General features: G+C 68.6%; 1 protein-coding gene across 1 annotated transcript; it reads left to right on the plus strand.

Annotated features, from left to right (window-relative positions):
• Positions 1-5,257: 5,257 nt before the first annotated feature.
• On the plus strand, positions 5,258-11,130 carry NUDT14 (nudix hydrolase 14). The gene is given in 9 exon segments (XM_037835228.1): positions 5,258-5,314; positions 5,316-5,339; positions 7,821-7,864; positions 8,306-8,370; positions 8,546-8,783; positions 8,988-9,075; positions 9,594-9,879; positions 10,441-10,594; positions 10,823-11,130. Coding segments are annotated over 9 exon segments (1,197 nt in total). The 3' UTR covers positions 11,064-11,130.
• The last annotated feature ends 2,956 nt before the right edge of the window (positions 11,131-14,086 follow it).

A 14,086-nucleotide genomic window follows, 5' to 3' on the forward strand; every position in this document is an offset into this window, starting at 1 on the left:
CGCCCCCCCCCCGTCCCCTCCCCCCGTCCCGTCCCCCCTGTCCCGTCCCCCCTGTCCCGTCCCACCCTGTCCCGTCCACCCCTGTCCCGTCCACCCCTGTCCCGTCCACCCGTCCCGTCCCCTCTGTCCCGTCCCCTCCTGTCCCGTCCCCCCTGTCCCCTCTGTCCCGTCCCCTCTGTCCCGTCCCCCCTGTCCCGTCCCCCCTGTCCCGTCCCCCCTGTCCCGTCCCCCCTGTCCCGTCTTCACATCCACGTCAGTGAGGTCCCTGAGACGGGGCTGAGAGGGACCAACGCTGCGAAGTTCTCAAGGAAAGCGGTTCCGAACCCGGAATTCTGTGCCCAGCCTGCCGGCTCCCATCCGAGGACGGGCTGGGCGAGACGTCCCAGAGGTCTCCCACGCAGCTTTTCCAGGACTCCTGCGCAGGGGCCCTGTCCAAATGGGAGTGGAGACCGGGAAGGGCAGACCCCGGGCCTGACACAGACGCAGCCCAGAGAGTCCCCGGGCGGCCGGGACGCGGCGGGGACCCAGCGGGGACAGCCACCCGGATCAGGATCGGGCACTGCCACAGGTCTGCTCAGGCGCCCGCCCGGCTGCTGGGGGGCCCCGGGGGGCTCAGAGGCGAGACGCCCGGCAGCCGGCCCTGACCCAGCCCAGGGAGGCCCCGCTCGGCTCCTCTGACCTGGAGCCCTTGGCTGGCCGGGCCGCGCTGCCCCGCGTCTGCCGAAACAGGAGTGTGACGGGGGGGACAGGCCCCGAGGCGCACGAGGGTTCAGAAAAGGAGGGAGGATGAGCACGGGGTCGGCGGGGTTGCAGGCTGGCCCCGCACGCGGCCCCGCAGCGAGGTTTGCTGTCCCCACGCGCACCACGGGCGCCTCTCACTCCCCCACCCACACGACAGCGTCACCATCTACACACTCGGAGACGTGCCCGGGCGCCAGCCACGACCGGCGCTGTCCCGACGAGGAGGACCGAGCGCACGGTGGCCTCACGAGGAAGGACGCGGCCCTCGCTGCAGAGCCGCAGACTCCGGGGAAGACGCAGACGTGGGGAGACGAGAGAGGCCGACTGAGAACGTGAAGTCAGCGAGTCTGCAGATGATCTCTGCACCCACTGCGATCCCTACTCCGACTCAGCGGGTGACACTGAAGCGCTCTTCCAGCGTGTTATAAAATTTGTAAGGAAAAATGAGAGTCAAGAATAAAAAAGTGGATTATTAGCCACTAGGAACACACAATTAAAACCACAGTGAGACTTCACACCCACAAGGAGGGCTGTTTACTATTTAAAAAACAAAGTCACAAGTCCTGGAGACGACGTGGAGAAATGGGCTGTGGGGCGTGGCGGGTGGGCTGTAAACGGGTGCAGCCTCCGTGGAAAGCAGCGCGGTGTTTCCTCAAAAAGCTAAATACAGGATTCGCATGTGACCCGGCAACCCCACTCCCAGTAAGGGAAAACAGGGTCGCACACAGATACAGCACGTGCACACCGATGCCCACAGCTGCCGAGCGGATAGACAAAACGGGTCTAGACCCGCGCTGGACCGTGATTGACCAGGAAGAGGAAAGGAGTTCTGGACCCGCCGCAACGTGCAGGGGCCCTGAAGACACGGTCGGGGAGAAGCCGAGGCAGGGGACAAACACTGCGCGAACGCCGCCGCTTACCGAGAGGACGAGGCAGGATTTGCACAGGGAAAGAGGTCAGAGGCCACCGGGGAAGGGCGGAGGGCGAATGCTTGCTTGTAAAATTAAAAGTAAAAATGTTTTTTATAAAGGAAACTCACCACCAGGACCCCACACCACAGCCCCACTGCAGCCACATCTGGGACGGACGTGGAGTCAGCGGTGCAAGGCTGAGGGTAAAGGGCACACGCATCGGCTCAAGTGTCTCCGCCAGTGGGTGTGTCAACGACACGGGAAAACGGTGGTTCTCGGGGCAAGGGGCGAGGGGGTGACGGGGCCAGGGGCGAGGGGGCCGCCGTCCACAGGCCTGAGCTGTGTCCCTGACATGGCACCGAGGACACGTCCCCCCGCGATGCCCTCGCCGGAGACGCGCAGGAGGAGACAGGCGCCAGGGCTGCCCGGGGGCCGCTCCTCACCGGGAACGACCCGGGCCCTGTAAACCCCGAGGCTGGGAGGACGGGGAAAGGGCGAGGGGACCCCCGGCCAAAGTGGGGACAGACGACGGCTACGAAAGAGGTAAATGCCAGGGGAGCAAATGCTGGCCTTAAATAAAACTCCTTACTGTACTTTGGGGGAAAAAAAAGGATTAATGAGTTTGAGTTCGTTTTGGGACAGAAAAGGAAAAGCCAAGGGTGGGACCTGCCCCCCAGCTATGAAGGCCCGAGAGAGAGGGGGCTCGGGCTGGGGGAGGCGCCACCGAGGTCCATCCTGCAGCCCAGGCCGGGGCCTTCTGGGGGAAACTGGAAGGCCCCGGAGAAAAGACTCCCCAGACAGTGAAGCTCGGGGACCCCCTGCCGGGCGGCCGTCCACACCTCTGCCAGGTTCCGGGCCTGAGGCCAAAACCGGGGACTTGTCCAGGGAGTTGAGGGGAAGGATGAGGAGATAAAAACAAGGGAGAAAAGTTTGGCATATCAGAGGCTCGGCTCACCAACGCGGCGCGGCCAGCAGGGCTTCCAGAGAAGACGGGCCACGGGGGAGACCCCACACGCTTCCCGGCCGAGGCCTCAGGGAGCTCCAGGCCCGGGCGGCCCCTCCCCAGCGCACTGGCTCCTGGGACCCCCGGGGGGGACGTGAGGGGACACCAGGGAGGGGAGGCTGGACCGAGGGCTCGGGGCTGGAACTGGGTGGAGGGACGAGGGCTGGGGGGCTGTGGGAGCCCTTGGTAAGAGGCAGCAACAGGGACAAAGAGGCGACGACTGGGTCGGGACCCTCACACGCGAAAGGAACAGTGAGCCCAACGCATTTCTGGATGCTGAGAAGTGCACACACTTCCACGAGATGAGCACCCGGCGTGGACTTAACTGGAGACCCCGAGGAGACAGGGCGAGAGGGCACGTGCGTGGGTGGGTGTGTGCGAGAAAAGCCGCATCCTCGGGCCCCCGCAGCTCCCGCGCCCGCTCGCCTCCTCCCCACAGGCAGAGCCCTCCGGGTGTGCACAAAGGCAACCCCGACCCCAAAACGGGAGGGGAATAATCCTCTGTTGGCCCAGTAACGGTGGTCCTCACACACGGCCTTCGGGATGAGCGTTCCCACACTTGTTACCGAGAAGCACCGGCCTTCCTCCCTGCAGGCAACTGCGGGGTCACGGCAGCCACTCGGTGACCATGAGGCAACACAGGCAGCTCCTGGCTCCGCAGACGGCCAGCGGACGGCCCCCGAATCAGCGAGCCAGCCTCAGCTGCTGCCCCCTCCAGCTGTGAAATTGCCAGCCCCAGAAGTTTCGGTGACTTTGGGTGACTCCTGTGCATCTGCAGCTGAGCTGCGGGAACCATGTCGGCGGCAGAAGGAAAGCTGACAATCGAAAGGTCGAGAGGAAGGGGCACTAGACACACGGAGCCCGGAAGAATCGGCTCACAGAGCCCACGGCGGCTGCCTCGGGGGGCCCAGACACTGCCGTGTTTCCGTATGAGGCGTGCACGCATCTTTAACTTTTTCCCTTTGGCTGTGTACTTGTACCACTTGGTTAAAAATAAAAGTCAATTTTAAAAATAGGCAAAAGAACCACAGTCCCCGGCACTGTTCTCCTAGCTGGGGATGCAGGGTCGGAAGGGATTTTAAAAAGGGGAATATAATTGTGACACTTTTCAGGAACATTCCGTGCTGGTGGTGGCCTCCCAGCCCCGTCCCCCCATGTGCCCTGGGGCCTTCCCCTCCCTCACCTGTCACCAGAGACTCCAGGGCAGTGGGGGTCCCACCAGGGGAGATGGGTCCCTTTACCGGGGTGTCTGTGTGTGCCGGGGCTACTTGGAAGTGGGGATTTGGGGTGAACCCTCCTGCCCACTGGGCCCACAGTCAGCCAAGGCAGTGCGCTCTGCAGAGAGCTTGGGGGTCCACAGGCGCCTCGGGCGTGGGTCAAGGGTCCTCTCCGGTTGCTGCTACAGGAGCCACTGAGATGTGGCTTGAACCAGCGGCCGCGCTGCCTGTCCTCACCCCAGGAAGTTCCCAGGGGTGTCTAAACCCACCCAGACCCCTGCCACACACCTTCCATGGGTGTCCCCAGCTGCCACAGCCGCCGCCGGGCCCTGTGGCGAGGGTGGGACTTGGTGAGGGACCCCGAGGGCAATCCACTGACGGAGAGAGAGACGGCACCCGAAGGTTTGGGGGTGGCCAGTCACCCAGCAATTGATAACCGAGAGGTAGGAGTCAACTCATGGCTGCATGGTCAGATCCCCCGGGCTGTCCCCCTGGGCAGGGCTCAGTCAGCCCTGGGCCAGATCACTTTTACCTGTCCCTGGGGAGGCAGTGGTGGCAACGGCCGCCGCCACGGTGCCAGCCGGCCCTGCCGTGGTAACGGATCTCTTCCAAGTAATGGGGCATTTGGGGAGGTCCTCGGGGTCCATGTCCATGAAGGGTCAGTCACCAGGCCCTACACAGCCGGGGCAGCGCATGCAGGCTCGAGGTGGGGGATGGTAGCTCCTCCCCGTGAGGCCGGTGGCGGCCCAGGCCAGGTCACCTCTCCCCAGAGGCGAGAGCCTGCTCCAGCCCAGGGCCCCTGAGCCCCGACCCGCTCCCTCCCCGTCTCCCTCCCTCTCGGTGCTTCTAGAGCCTTCCCTCTGCGCAGCCAAGAGGCTCGGGAACCAGCCTCTTCCCGCGGACCTCTCCCCGTTCTGGGCTCCAAGGGGCAAGTGTGACCTGACAACTCTGTCCCCTGCAATTCTCTCTCTCAGGGGCCCCAGGGCCTCCTTCCCCGGACGGCTGCTCCCCTTTCCGGGGTGTCACCCCTCCCTGGAAGACCTGATCTCGGGGGCGTGGCCCACCCCCCAAGAAGGCACCAACCCGGCTCCTGTCCCCCCAGAGCTGCAGCCCCCGGCTCCAGCCTCCACCAGGCGTCCCCGCGCCGCGCAGCTCCTCTTCCCGCCCCAAGAGCCCCCAGCTCCAGCCAGATGCAGCCCGCCCGCCCCGCAGACCCCGGAGCCCACCCGACGAGCCGCTGCGCCCGCCCCCTGCGCGGCCCGCCCCGAGCCGGCCCCGCCCCGCCCGCGCACTGGGCATGCGCAGAGGCTGAGGCCCCCGCGCGCCCGCCCGCTCGCGCCCGCGCCCGGACTCTGCCCCGCGCCCAGCTCTGCGCCGCGCGCGCCATGGAGCGGATCGAGGGGGCGACCGTGGGCCCCTGCGCCGCCTCGCCCTACCTGCGTCTCACTGACGCTGCGCTATCGCCAGGTGAGCCCGCCCGGCACTTCCGGGCCCGGCCGGCCCCGCCCCGGCCCCGCCCCCGCCGAGCGCCCTGCCCCGCCCCTGCCCCGCCCCTCGCCGAGAGCCCGGCCCCAGCGTCCGCCCGCCCCCCGCCCCATGCCCGCCCCCTGTCGAGAGCCCGGCCACGCCCCCTTCCCCGCCCCTTCCCCGCCCCCTGCCGAGCGCCCGGCCCCGCCCAGCGTCCGCCCGGCCCCGCCCAAGGCCCCGCCCCCGGGCGCCCGGCCCCGCCCCGTTGCTGAGTCCCCGCCCTCCCTGTCCCCGTCGTCCCGTTTTGCGGTGGTTCCCTCTGGGCGCCCTGGGGACCAGGGAAGGCTTCCCGGAGGTGGTGGCCTGGAGGCTGCGACTTGAAGGAAGCGATATCTGGGCAGAGGAGGTGGAAGGAGGAGTCCCGGGTGGGCCAGGGGACAGTGGCCTGGGGGGAAGAGGCAGGAGAGGCCGCAGGCCCCGAGGGGTGCAGAGAGCAGGTGAGGACGGGGTGCGGCGGGGGTGGGGGACACAGGTCCCCAGGAGTGTTTGCCGAGAGGCTGAGCCCCTGCCGCCTCCCTGCCCCTCACCCAGCCGGTCTCCAAGCCGGAGCAGCCCTGGGTGAGTGTCCGGGGCCCACCTCTGCTCTCCGTCCACCTTCCCCCCGCACGGCCCCTCAGCCCCCTCGGCCGTCCAGGGGCTCTGCCCGGCCGCTCCCCATGCCGCCCCGTCTCTCCTGCCCCCTCTTCTTGCCGGCTCCTGCTGAAGCCTCTTTGACCCCCAGCCCGGGAGCGTCCTCCCTGGTCCCCTCGCTCTCCGTGTCTTGTCCCGTGGGCCCTGGAAGGCTAGGGAACTCACCCTCGGACAGGGCCGGGTTGGTGAGGCGGGCCTGGGGCCGCAGCTGGGGTCAGCCGTGGGGTGGGGGTGTACCTGGAGCCGCAGCTCATCTTCCCTGGTGCTCGTCTGCGGCAGGGGCCTGGTAGATGCAGAGACACCCGGCTTTGGCTGCACAGCCCCCGAGGGCTGGGCTCTGGGGGGACAGCCAGTGGGTACAGCGTGGCCGGGGCTTGTGCCCACCGTGGCCCAGGGCTGCAGCCCCCTCCCGCCACTGTCAGCGCTTCTGGGCAGCTCTGCAGCTGCGGTGGGCAGCCCGGTGGTCTGGTCTGTAGATGGGCAGTGGTGAGGAGCTGAGCTGGTGCCTCTGGCCAGCTGGGGGTGGGGGGCAAGGGCAGCACTCTCTGCAGCTGTGGACACTGGTCACTCAGCCCCCAAGGCCAGCGGAGGTCTGGTGGATGGACGGGCCCCTGCAGCTCCCCCAGCCTGGCCTGCAGGTCTGGGTCTCCACTGTCTGGCCTGGGGGGCCTGTGGAGGGGCTCGCTGGCCCCGTGGGCTTTTCTGTACTTTGCCTTCCTGGATGTAAGTGTCTGGTGGACTCTGAGGCGAGAGGGTTTGGGGCCTGTGTGGAGTGACACGTACTGAGGGACACAGGCGCGTGGCAGGCAGGAGGGGGTGGCCGGGCGTCAGGCAGGCCTGGGCTTGCCCTCCTGGGGCGGCACCTCAGCAGCCTGCCGGGCGGCGCTGGCCTCCCTCCCCCTTGGAGACCGAGGCGGCCACTGCCCGTCCCCGGGATGCCTCCACCTCCAGGCCAAGCCTGGGCCACCCTTCCTGCCGCTGGCCGCCACCCGTGGGGGGCCCCTGCCTGGAGTCCTCCTCCTCACGTGCACCCCAGGAAGCCCTCCCCGAGCGCCCATGTCTTCAGTGTTCTCCCTCCTTTGCAGCCCACTCCGTTCCCTGTGTCTCTGGTCCATGTCCATGCCACAGCCAGCCCCCGTGGGCCCCAGCAGCGGAGACCCCTCAGGGAGGGTCCCTGCCAGGGGGAGAGGCCACTGCCTGCCCCAGCCCCTAGGCCTGGCCTCAGGACCCCTCAAGCCCCTGCCTGCTGGAGCCCCCCGGCGCCTCTCCTGGCTGCCACCAGTGCCCTGCCCCTTCATTCCGGTGCCCAGGCTTGGGGAGCAGGATGGTGGAGGGACGTGGTGGGCAGAAGGACCAGAGACGCAGGGAGCCAGGCACCGGGGGGGGTGGTATGTGGGTGTCCCTGGCGTTGCCCCCCCAAACTTCAACTGTCCAGTCACCGCCATGGAATCACCACGTTGTGTGTGACCTGCCCCTGGGCCAGTGCTCCCCGAGGAGGGCTGCTGCCCTCCTGGCCACCATTCTGCCCACTTGGGACCTGCCCTCCCTGCCTGAGCCCGGGCCCTGGGCTGTGCCGGGGTCGCCTTTCTCCCCCTGTGCCCTGGTTTTCTGCCTCCTCCCTCGGAACGTGTGACCCTCCCTGGCTCCCTGCTCAGCCCGGGCCGCCCCCTGCCCCCCGCAGCTCCCGGTGGGCGCGGTGGCCTCTCCATCGGGAATGGGTGTAGCAGGGACTGGCGGGCCGTGCCGCCTCCCGGAGCCCCTCTGCCCCACCGACCACTGCCCCCGTTTCAGGACAGCGTCCAGAAATCATGGGACTTCATGAAGACACATGACAGGTGAGGGCCTGGGGCCCAGGGCGAGGGGGCCCCCAGCCTTTCTACGGCTTTCCTGTCCCTGCAGGGTCGGTGTTGGGGCCCGGGGGCTGCTCAGGCCCTGGGCAGACGGGGTCGCGGCCGGTGGGCAGCTGGCGTGCAGGGGCCATGTGTCCCATCAGCTGTCCGGCCTCAGCTGCTGCCACCCCTGACCTGCCCGGCTGCCCGGCGCGTCCTCCAGCCAGCTCCCTCCCCCCGCCCGCCAGCCGCTGGAGAGTAGGCTCGGCCTTAGCCCTGCATGCGTGTCCCTGCCCTGCCTGGGCCTCAGTTTCCCCACCTGAGCGGGGGGACCACCTCACCTAGGCCGCCGAGAGGGGAGGGGCCGGGGCATGCTGGGAGCCGGGAAGCGTTGGGGCCGCCTCTGCTGAGCTCTGCCTGCGCCCCCCGGGCGCCCCCCACCCACAGCGTGACCATCCTGATGTTCAACACGACCCGGAGGAGCCTGGTGTTGGTGAAGCAGTTCCGGCCGGGTGAGAGGCGTCGAGGGGGATCGCAGTGTCCTGGAAGGCTCTGGAAGGCTCAGATTCGTACCCTCGGATTGGGTCCTGAGGCCGGGAATGCAGACGTGGGGAAGGGGCTGGAGGGGAAGCTGAGGCCCGGCGAGGGGCTCCCCTGGGGGTGACCACGGTGTGCCCTCCCCCACAGCCGTGTACGTGGCCGAGGTGGAGCGCTGCTTCCCAGGGTCCCTGGCGGCCGCGGACCGGGACCCGTTGCGGGGGCTGCTGCCGGCACTGCCCGGCTCAGCGGGGGTCACGTACGAGCTGTGCGCCGGGCTGGTGGACCAGCCGGGGCTCTCGCTGGAGGACGTGGCGTGCAAGGAGGCGTGGGAAGAGTGTGGCTACCGCCTGGCCCCCTGCGATCTGCGCCGGGTCGCCACTTACAAGTGAGTAGGAGCTGGGCAAGAACCAGGATGGGGCAGGCTGCCTGGTAGGGAGTGAGCGCCCCGTCCCCAGAGGTGTGCAAGCAGGATGGATTCCTCCTGGGTCAGGGACAGTTGGACGGAAGGTGCCACAGATCCTAAGCCGGGCCGGAACCCGGGCTCTGGGGCTTGTTGGGGAGCATGCAGGCCTGGGTCCCCTCCCTGCAGCCCCTGGCCATGTGGGGCCAGGCCCGGACAGCAGCTGCTGCTGACAGATGCCTCCACTTCCTGTGGGATTAAGCATTGGCGGCCAGAGGTGAGTCACGGATCTGTTCTCAGACGCGGCTTAGGAATGAGGGGCAGGGGTGGGGGAGAGCGGGGGTGCTCCTGGGGGAGGCGTGGCCCCACTCCTGCCCCGTAGGCCGTCTCTAGGACGAGGCCATTAGGCCGGTGTTTGGGTCCCTGGGCATGGCTGAGGCCAGGGGGCTGTGTCCTGAAGGCTCTGCCCGGGAGAGGGCGTGGGGCGCTCTGCATGGGGTCCCTCTGTTGGGGCTCAGTGGCTCTGAGGAGCAGGGGCTGGGAGCCTGCACGTCACAGGCAGGATTTCCGTCCCCACGGGGCGAGCACCCTCGTGTGAGAAGGGCGGACCTGGTTCCCTGCACAAGTCCTCCTGGGGCTGGCCAGTGGCCACCGGGGGTCCTGAGCCCCTGGGCAGGGGCTGGAGGTGGGCTTGGCCGGCGGAGAGGCCCCTGCCCGGCTGGGAGGCCGCGCGGGGGGCTGGCAGCGCCTGGGTGAGCGGCTGCGGCCCTGGGCTGAGGTGACTCCCGCGGTCAGCGAGCGCCTGGCGCGGCTCTGGGGGCAGGACCCGGGCGCACATGGCTGCCAGGTGCAGGATGGGCGAACCCAGGCCCGGGTGGCCGGCGCGGCCCAGAGCACGCCGATGGCTCGCCGGGCCGAGACCGGGTGCTGGGGCGAGGAGCCGAGCCGGCCGGCGGGAGATGCTTCCGCTGGCTTCAGGGCCGCGGAAACGGAGGCGGGGAGCCCCCGGCCCGCGACTCATCAAAGGCCGGCCGAGGCCGCGGCGGAAACGGGCGCCAGGAAGGGTCGGCGGAGCTCGGCGGTGAGGAAGCAGCTGGGGGTGCGGGAGCCCGGGGCGGGGGGAGCCACTTCGGGCCCCGCCTCTCGGGCGTGGCTCTGTCAGACCCCTCCGGGACCACCCCGGCCCCCAAGCCCACACCTGGCCCTCCCCTCCTGGGCCCCGCAGCTGCTGCCACCGTCCGTGCGTCTGTCCACTGGTGCTTGTCCTCTCCTGCCGCCACTGCCCACTAAGGGAGGAGACCCTCACGCCTCTCGCTGGCCCAGAACCAGTCGCCCCTGACCTGCTCCTGGAGGCTGTGGCCTCGGCCACCGCGCACAGACAGTCTCCCGTGCGGACCCCCAGCCCTGGGCAGAGGGCACTGGAGGGCAGGGGCCTGGCTGAGGCAGAGGCCCGGGGGCACAGGTCGTTACCTGGCATCACAGCCACAAACCTCACTGCTTAAAGCCACACGCGTTTCTCTCCTCACTGTTCCCGTGGGCCAGGGGTCTGGGTGGGCCAGGTGCCCCGCCTGGGGTCTCACCAGGCTGTGCTTGCCGTGTTGGGGGACTGCCGGCTCATCTGAGGTTGGGGTCCTCTTCCCAGGCTGGCTGTGGCCCGGGGCCCCTCAGCTCCTGGCGGCCACCCGGGGCCTTCCCACGTGGGGGCAGCTCACTGTGGCGTCAGAGCCAGCCGGGGCTGTCTCCCAGCTTTCCTCCGCTCTGCCCCCCGAGGCCTCGCTGGAGAGCCCCCAGCTCAGGTCAGGCCCCCAGGATCATCTCCTTTTTCCTGAGCTTGGAGCCGGCTGCTCAGGCTCTCGGCATCCCGTCCCCTTCGTCATGTGCTGTAACCCACCCGAGATGGGGGAAGCCACCCCGGGGGAAGGGGCACCCTCGAGTCCAGCCTACTGGGAAGCAGAGGAGCACACAGGGTGCTTGGGAGGCTCATGGACGGGGCCGGGGGCTGAGCAGACTGCCTCACCCCATAGGTCTGGCGTAGGACTGACCGGCTCCAACCAGACCATGTTCTACGCTGAGGTGACGGACGCGCTGCGCAGCGGCCCAGGTGGCGGCCTGGCGGAGGAGGGGGAGCTCATCGAGGTCATGCACCTGCCCCTGGACGGCGCCCAGGCCTTCGCAGATGACCCGAACATCCCCAAGACCCTTGGCGTCATCTTTGGCATTTCCTGGTTCCTCAGCCACGTGGCCCCTGGCCTGGGTCCCCCGTGACTGCCGTGCACGTGCCCGTCTCTGCCTGCCCACCCTGCAGACCCAAATAAAGGCTCAGGTAGCCCTGCCCCCGTCTGCTGGCTCCCCACTGAGACCCGGGGAGCTGTGGGAGAGGGAGGGATGGCAGGTCTCCCCGAGACGGATCTCAGGGTTGGAGGCTGTAGGGAGCAGACACTGTGGAGGCAGTGAGCCCCGGTAAGGGCAAAGGTCCGGCTTATCTCAGGCGGTGGTGGCCCAAGGAGAGACTGGGCCTGTGGGGTCCTGGCCAAAGGCAGCATGGCAGCCGGTTGTCTCCTCTCGGGCAGAGAGATGGGGCTCAGCCAGGCTAGGTGCTCAGGGGACAGAGCAGGTCCCGCAGCAGGCCCAGGGGCCGCAGGGGCCACGGAGTGAGCTGTGGCCAAGTGACAGTGGCCCGGCCAGCCATGGTGTGCCAAGCAAGGAGGTGGGGACACAGTGTGTTCCTGCAGCAGTGGGGGCTCCCACCTGGTGGGGCTGGTGCGAGGCCCACGGGAGCCAGGAGCCGAGCTGCCCCCAGTCTTCACCGGCCGGGGAGCATCCTCTGGGCTGCGGGTCTGACGGGCACCCCCTGCCTGCAGAGTGTGCAGAAATGTCTCTGCAGGTTTGCCCTGGGGGGGGGGGGGGCTGAGGTGTGTAAACCCAGCTGAGGATGGCCCTGCCCAGCCCCTGCCCACCAGCCTTTCCTGCAGGTCCTGCGTTGCTGTCCCCCCACAATCCTCGAGCACTCGGGGGGCCTCACGAGGGCCGCACCGCCCAGTCGGGCAGCAGACACCTGGAGAGGACCCCACGCGAGAATGGGGGGGTGGAGGGAGGTCGAGCCCCTGGATGCTGTGCTGAGGTCGGTGTCACGGTGGGGAGCCTGGTCGGGGCTGGGGGGCTTCCTGGAGGTGGAGTGCCGGCCCGGTCCCGTGTGTCTGAGGGTGCAGCCCGGCCCTTCCCTAGGGGAGGCAGCCTGGGGTGTGGCCCACTGTCCTGGGGCGGGTGAGGTGTCCGGGGGATGCTGCCCAGGGCCAGGTGGGGGCTGAAGTGACCAGGGCGTCCTCCAGACTGGACTTAGTGCTCGGGCCTCGGCGCCCCCGGATGGGGCCCTGGGCTGACAGACGGAGGTCTAACGGTGGGCGCTGTCGGGGCACCCTGCCTCTGGCTCGGCTGAGACTGCTGCCAGGTGTCTGGGCCCCTCCCTCTAGGCTGAGGACCTCTGCCCTCCTGGGAGTGCCCCCCTCACCTGGGAGCCTCTGGCTGAGCCAGGCCTGGAGTGGCACAGAGGGGGCTGGGCCTGGCGTCGAAGGCCGCTGAGGAGACAGCGTCACCTGTATGCAAATGCTGCCCAGGACCCAGGTGGGGCCGCCCAGGTGGGGCCCCCGGGGAGCCCAGGCAGCGAGGAACAGGGTTGCCAGGGACAGGGCCCTTGCGCGGGCAGTGTGTGTCCCTGGGGGGCAGGCCAGGCTAGCCGGGGTCCTCAGCCTAGAGCAAGAGGCCCAGCCCCCTGGCAGCCTCACCCTACCCAGAGGAGACCCCAGCAGGTATTGGGGTCATACACAGCAGGGGGGCCCTGCCCAGCCTCAGCACTGCCCCCTACCCTGATGCCCTTTGGCCCCTGGGCAGGGCTCCTGCTGCCTCGGAAGGAACTACTCGGGTGGGAGGGGGCCGTGAGGGGCCCTGGGGTGGGTACTGGGCTCCAGACAGAGGGGCGGGGCAGTTGCGGCCCCCTCCAGCCCCCTCGCTGCTCCGCAGTCGGATGAGCAGGTCAGCAGGCACCACTGCCGGCCTAATGGAGCTGGCATCGATTTCCCGGCACTTAGTGGGGGCTGTAACCGGAAACCCCCCTCCCTGGCTGCTATATTTAGCACTGCAGGACGTGGTAGAAGTGCAGCGGGCTCGGAGCCCCAATGGCTCTGCCCAAAGCCGGCAGGCTGCACCCCTGGCCGGGCTGAGCGACCCCCACCCAGCCAAAGCTGAGTGCCCACCTCAGAGCACAAGTGAGCCCCCTCCCCTAGTGCTGGGAAGTTCTGAGGGAGACCCCCCCAGCCTGGGGGACTGGAGCTGGGAGACTAAACACCAGAATAATGGAGGAACCTTCTAGGAAAGAGGCAGGGCAACCTGGCTGCGCAGGGTCAGGGCAGGAGCCCTTGCCCTCAGGGATCTGCAGCCCCCCAAAACTCTACCCATTTGAGTCGACTCAGCACAGGGAGACATGCTTGTCTGCGGTCCACACAGCTCTGCTGCTGTGTTCCGCAACTCCGCCTGGCCCCAGCGCTGCAGAGTCCCTGCAGGGGGAACCCAGAGGGAGGAGGCCCTCCCCTGGCTCCCGGTGGCCCCTCTTCCCTGAGGGCAGATGGCCCTGAGCCCCTCCGCTTGCCATTAGGGGGCAGAAGGAGAAAGAGGTCCTGACAGAGGCCCCTGGGGCTGCCCTGTACCCAGGGCATGCAGGCCCCGCTCCCAAAGACCTGGAGGGGCAGACGGGCAGGGCCAGTGGGAAGGGTCCCAGGGAGGCTGAACTTCCCAACGGGAGGCGCTGTCCGCAAGGGAGCGGCCGCCCTGACGTGGACATGCACCGCTCACTGGATGCCCATAAGCCAAGGGGGGGTGGCGAGCCCCTGCTGGAAGACAGTAGCTTCTGGAACCTCTGCCAGTCAGTCCCAGCACTGCGGGAGCTGGTGGGGGCGTCCTTTCTTCCCACAGAGGCCGGGAGCAGGGGTCCAGGAGGTGGAAGCGGAGGGCAGGGGCTTGTTCTGCAGACGTCCCCACCCCCCCACCAGGCCCTGGTCCGGCCACCAGCCCTGTCACCTACTCGATTGCTGAGGCTGCAGAAGACCCCCCTCCCGCCCCCTGCCACCCCTCCCCCGGTAGCCCAAGGGATCTTTGTGAAGACGGGGATCAGGGCACAGCCCTCCCCCGTGGCCTACCCCTGCCCTCGCAGGAGACTGGTCTGCGAGGTCCAGTGCGGCCCGGCACTGACCACCCTGACGTGCCGCGCCCTTGGCCTCTGCCGGGACCCCCCTGCC

Source organism: Choloepus didactylus, chromosome 4 (assembly GCF_015220235.1).
Source record: "Choloepus didactylus isolate mChoDid1 chromosome 4, mChoDid1.pri, whole genome shotgun sequence".
Taxonomy (NCBI): domain Eukaryota; kingdom Metazoa; phylum Chordata; class Mammalia; order Pilosa; family Megalonychidae; genus Choloepus; species Choloepus didactylus.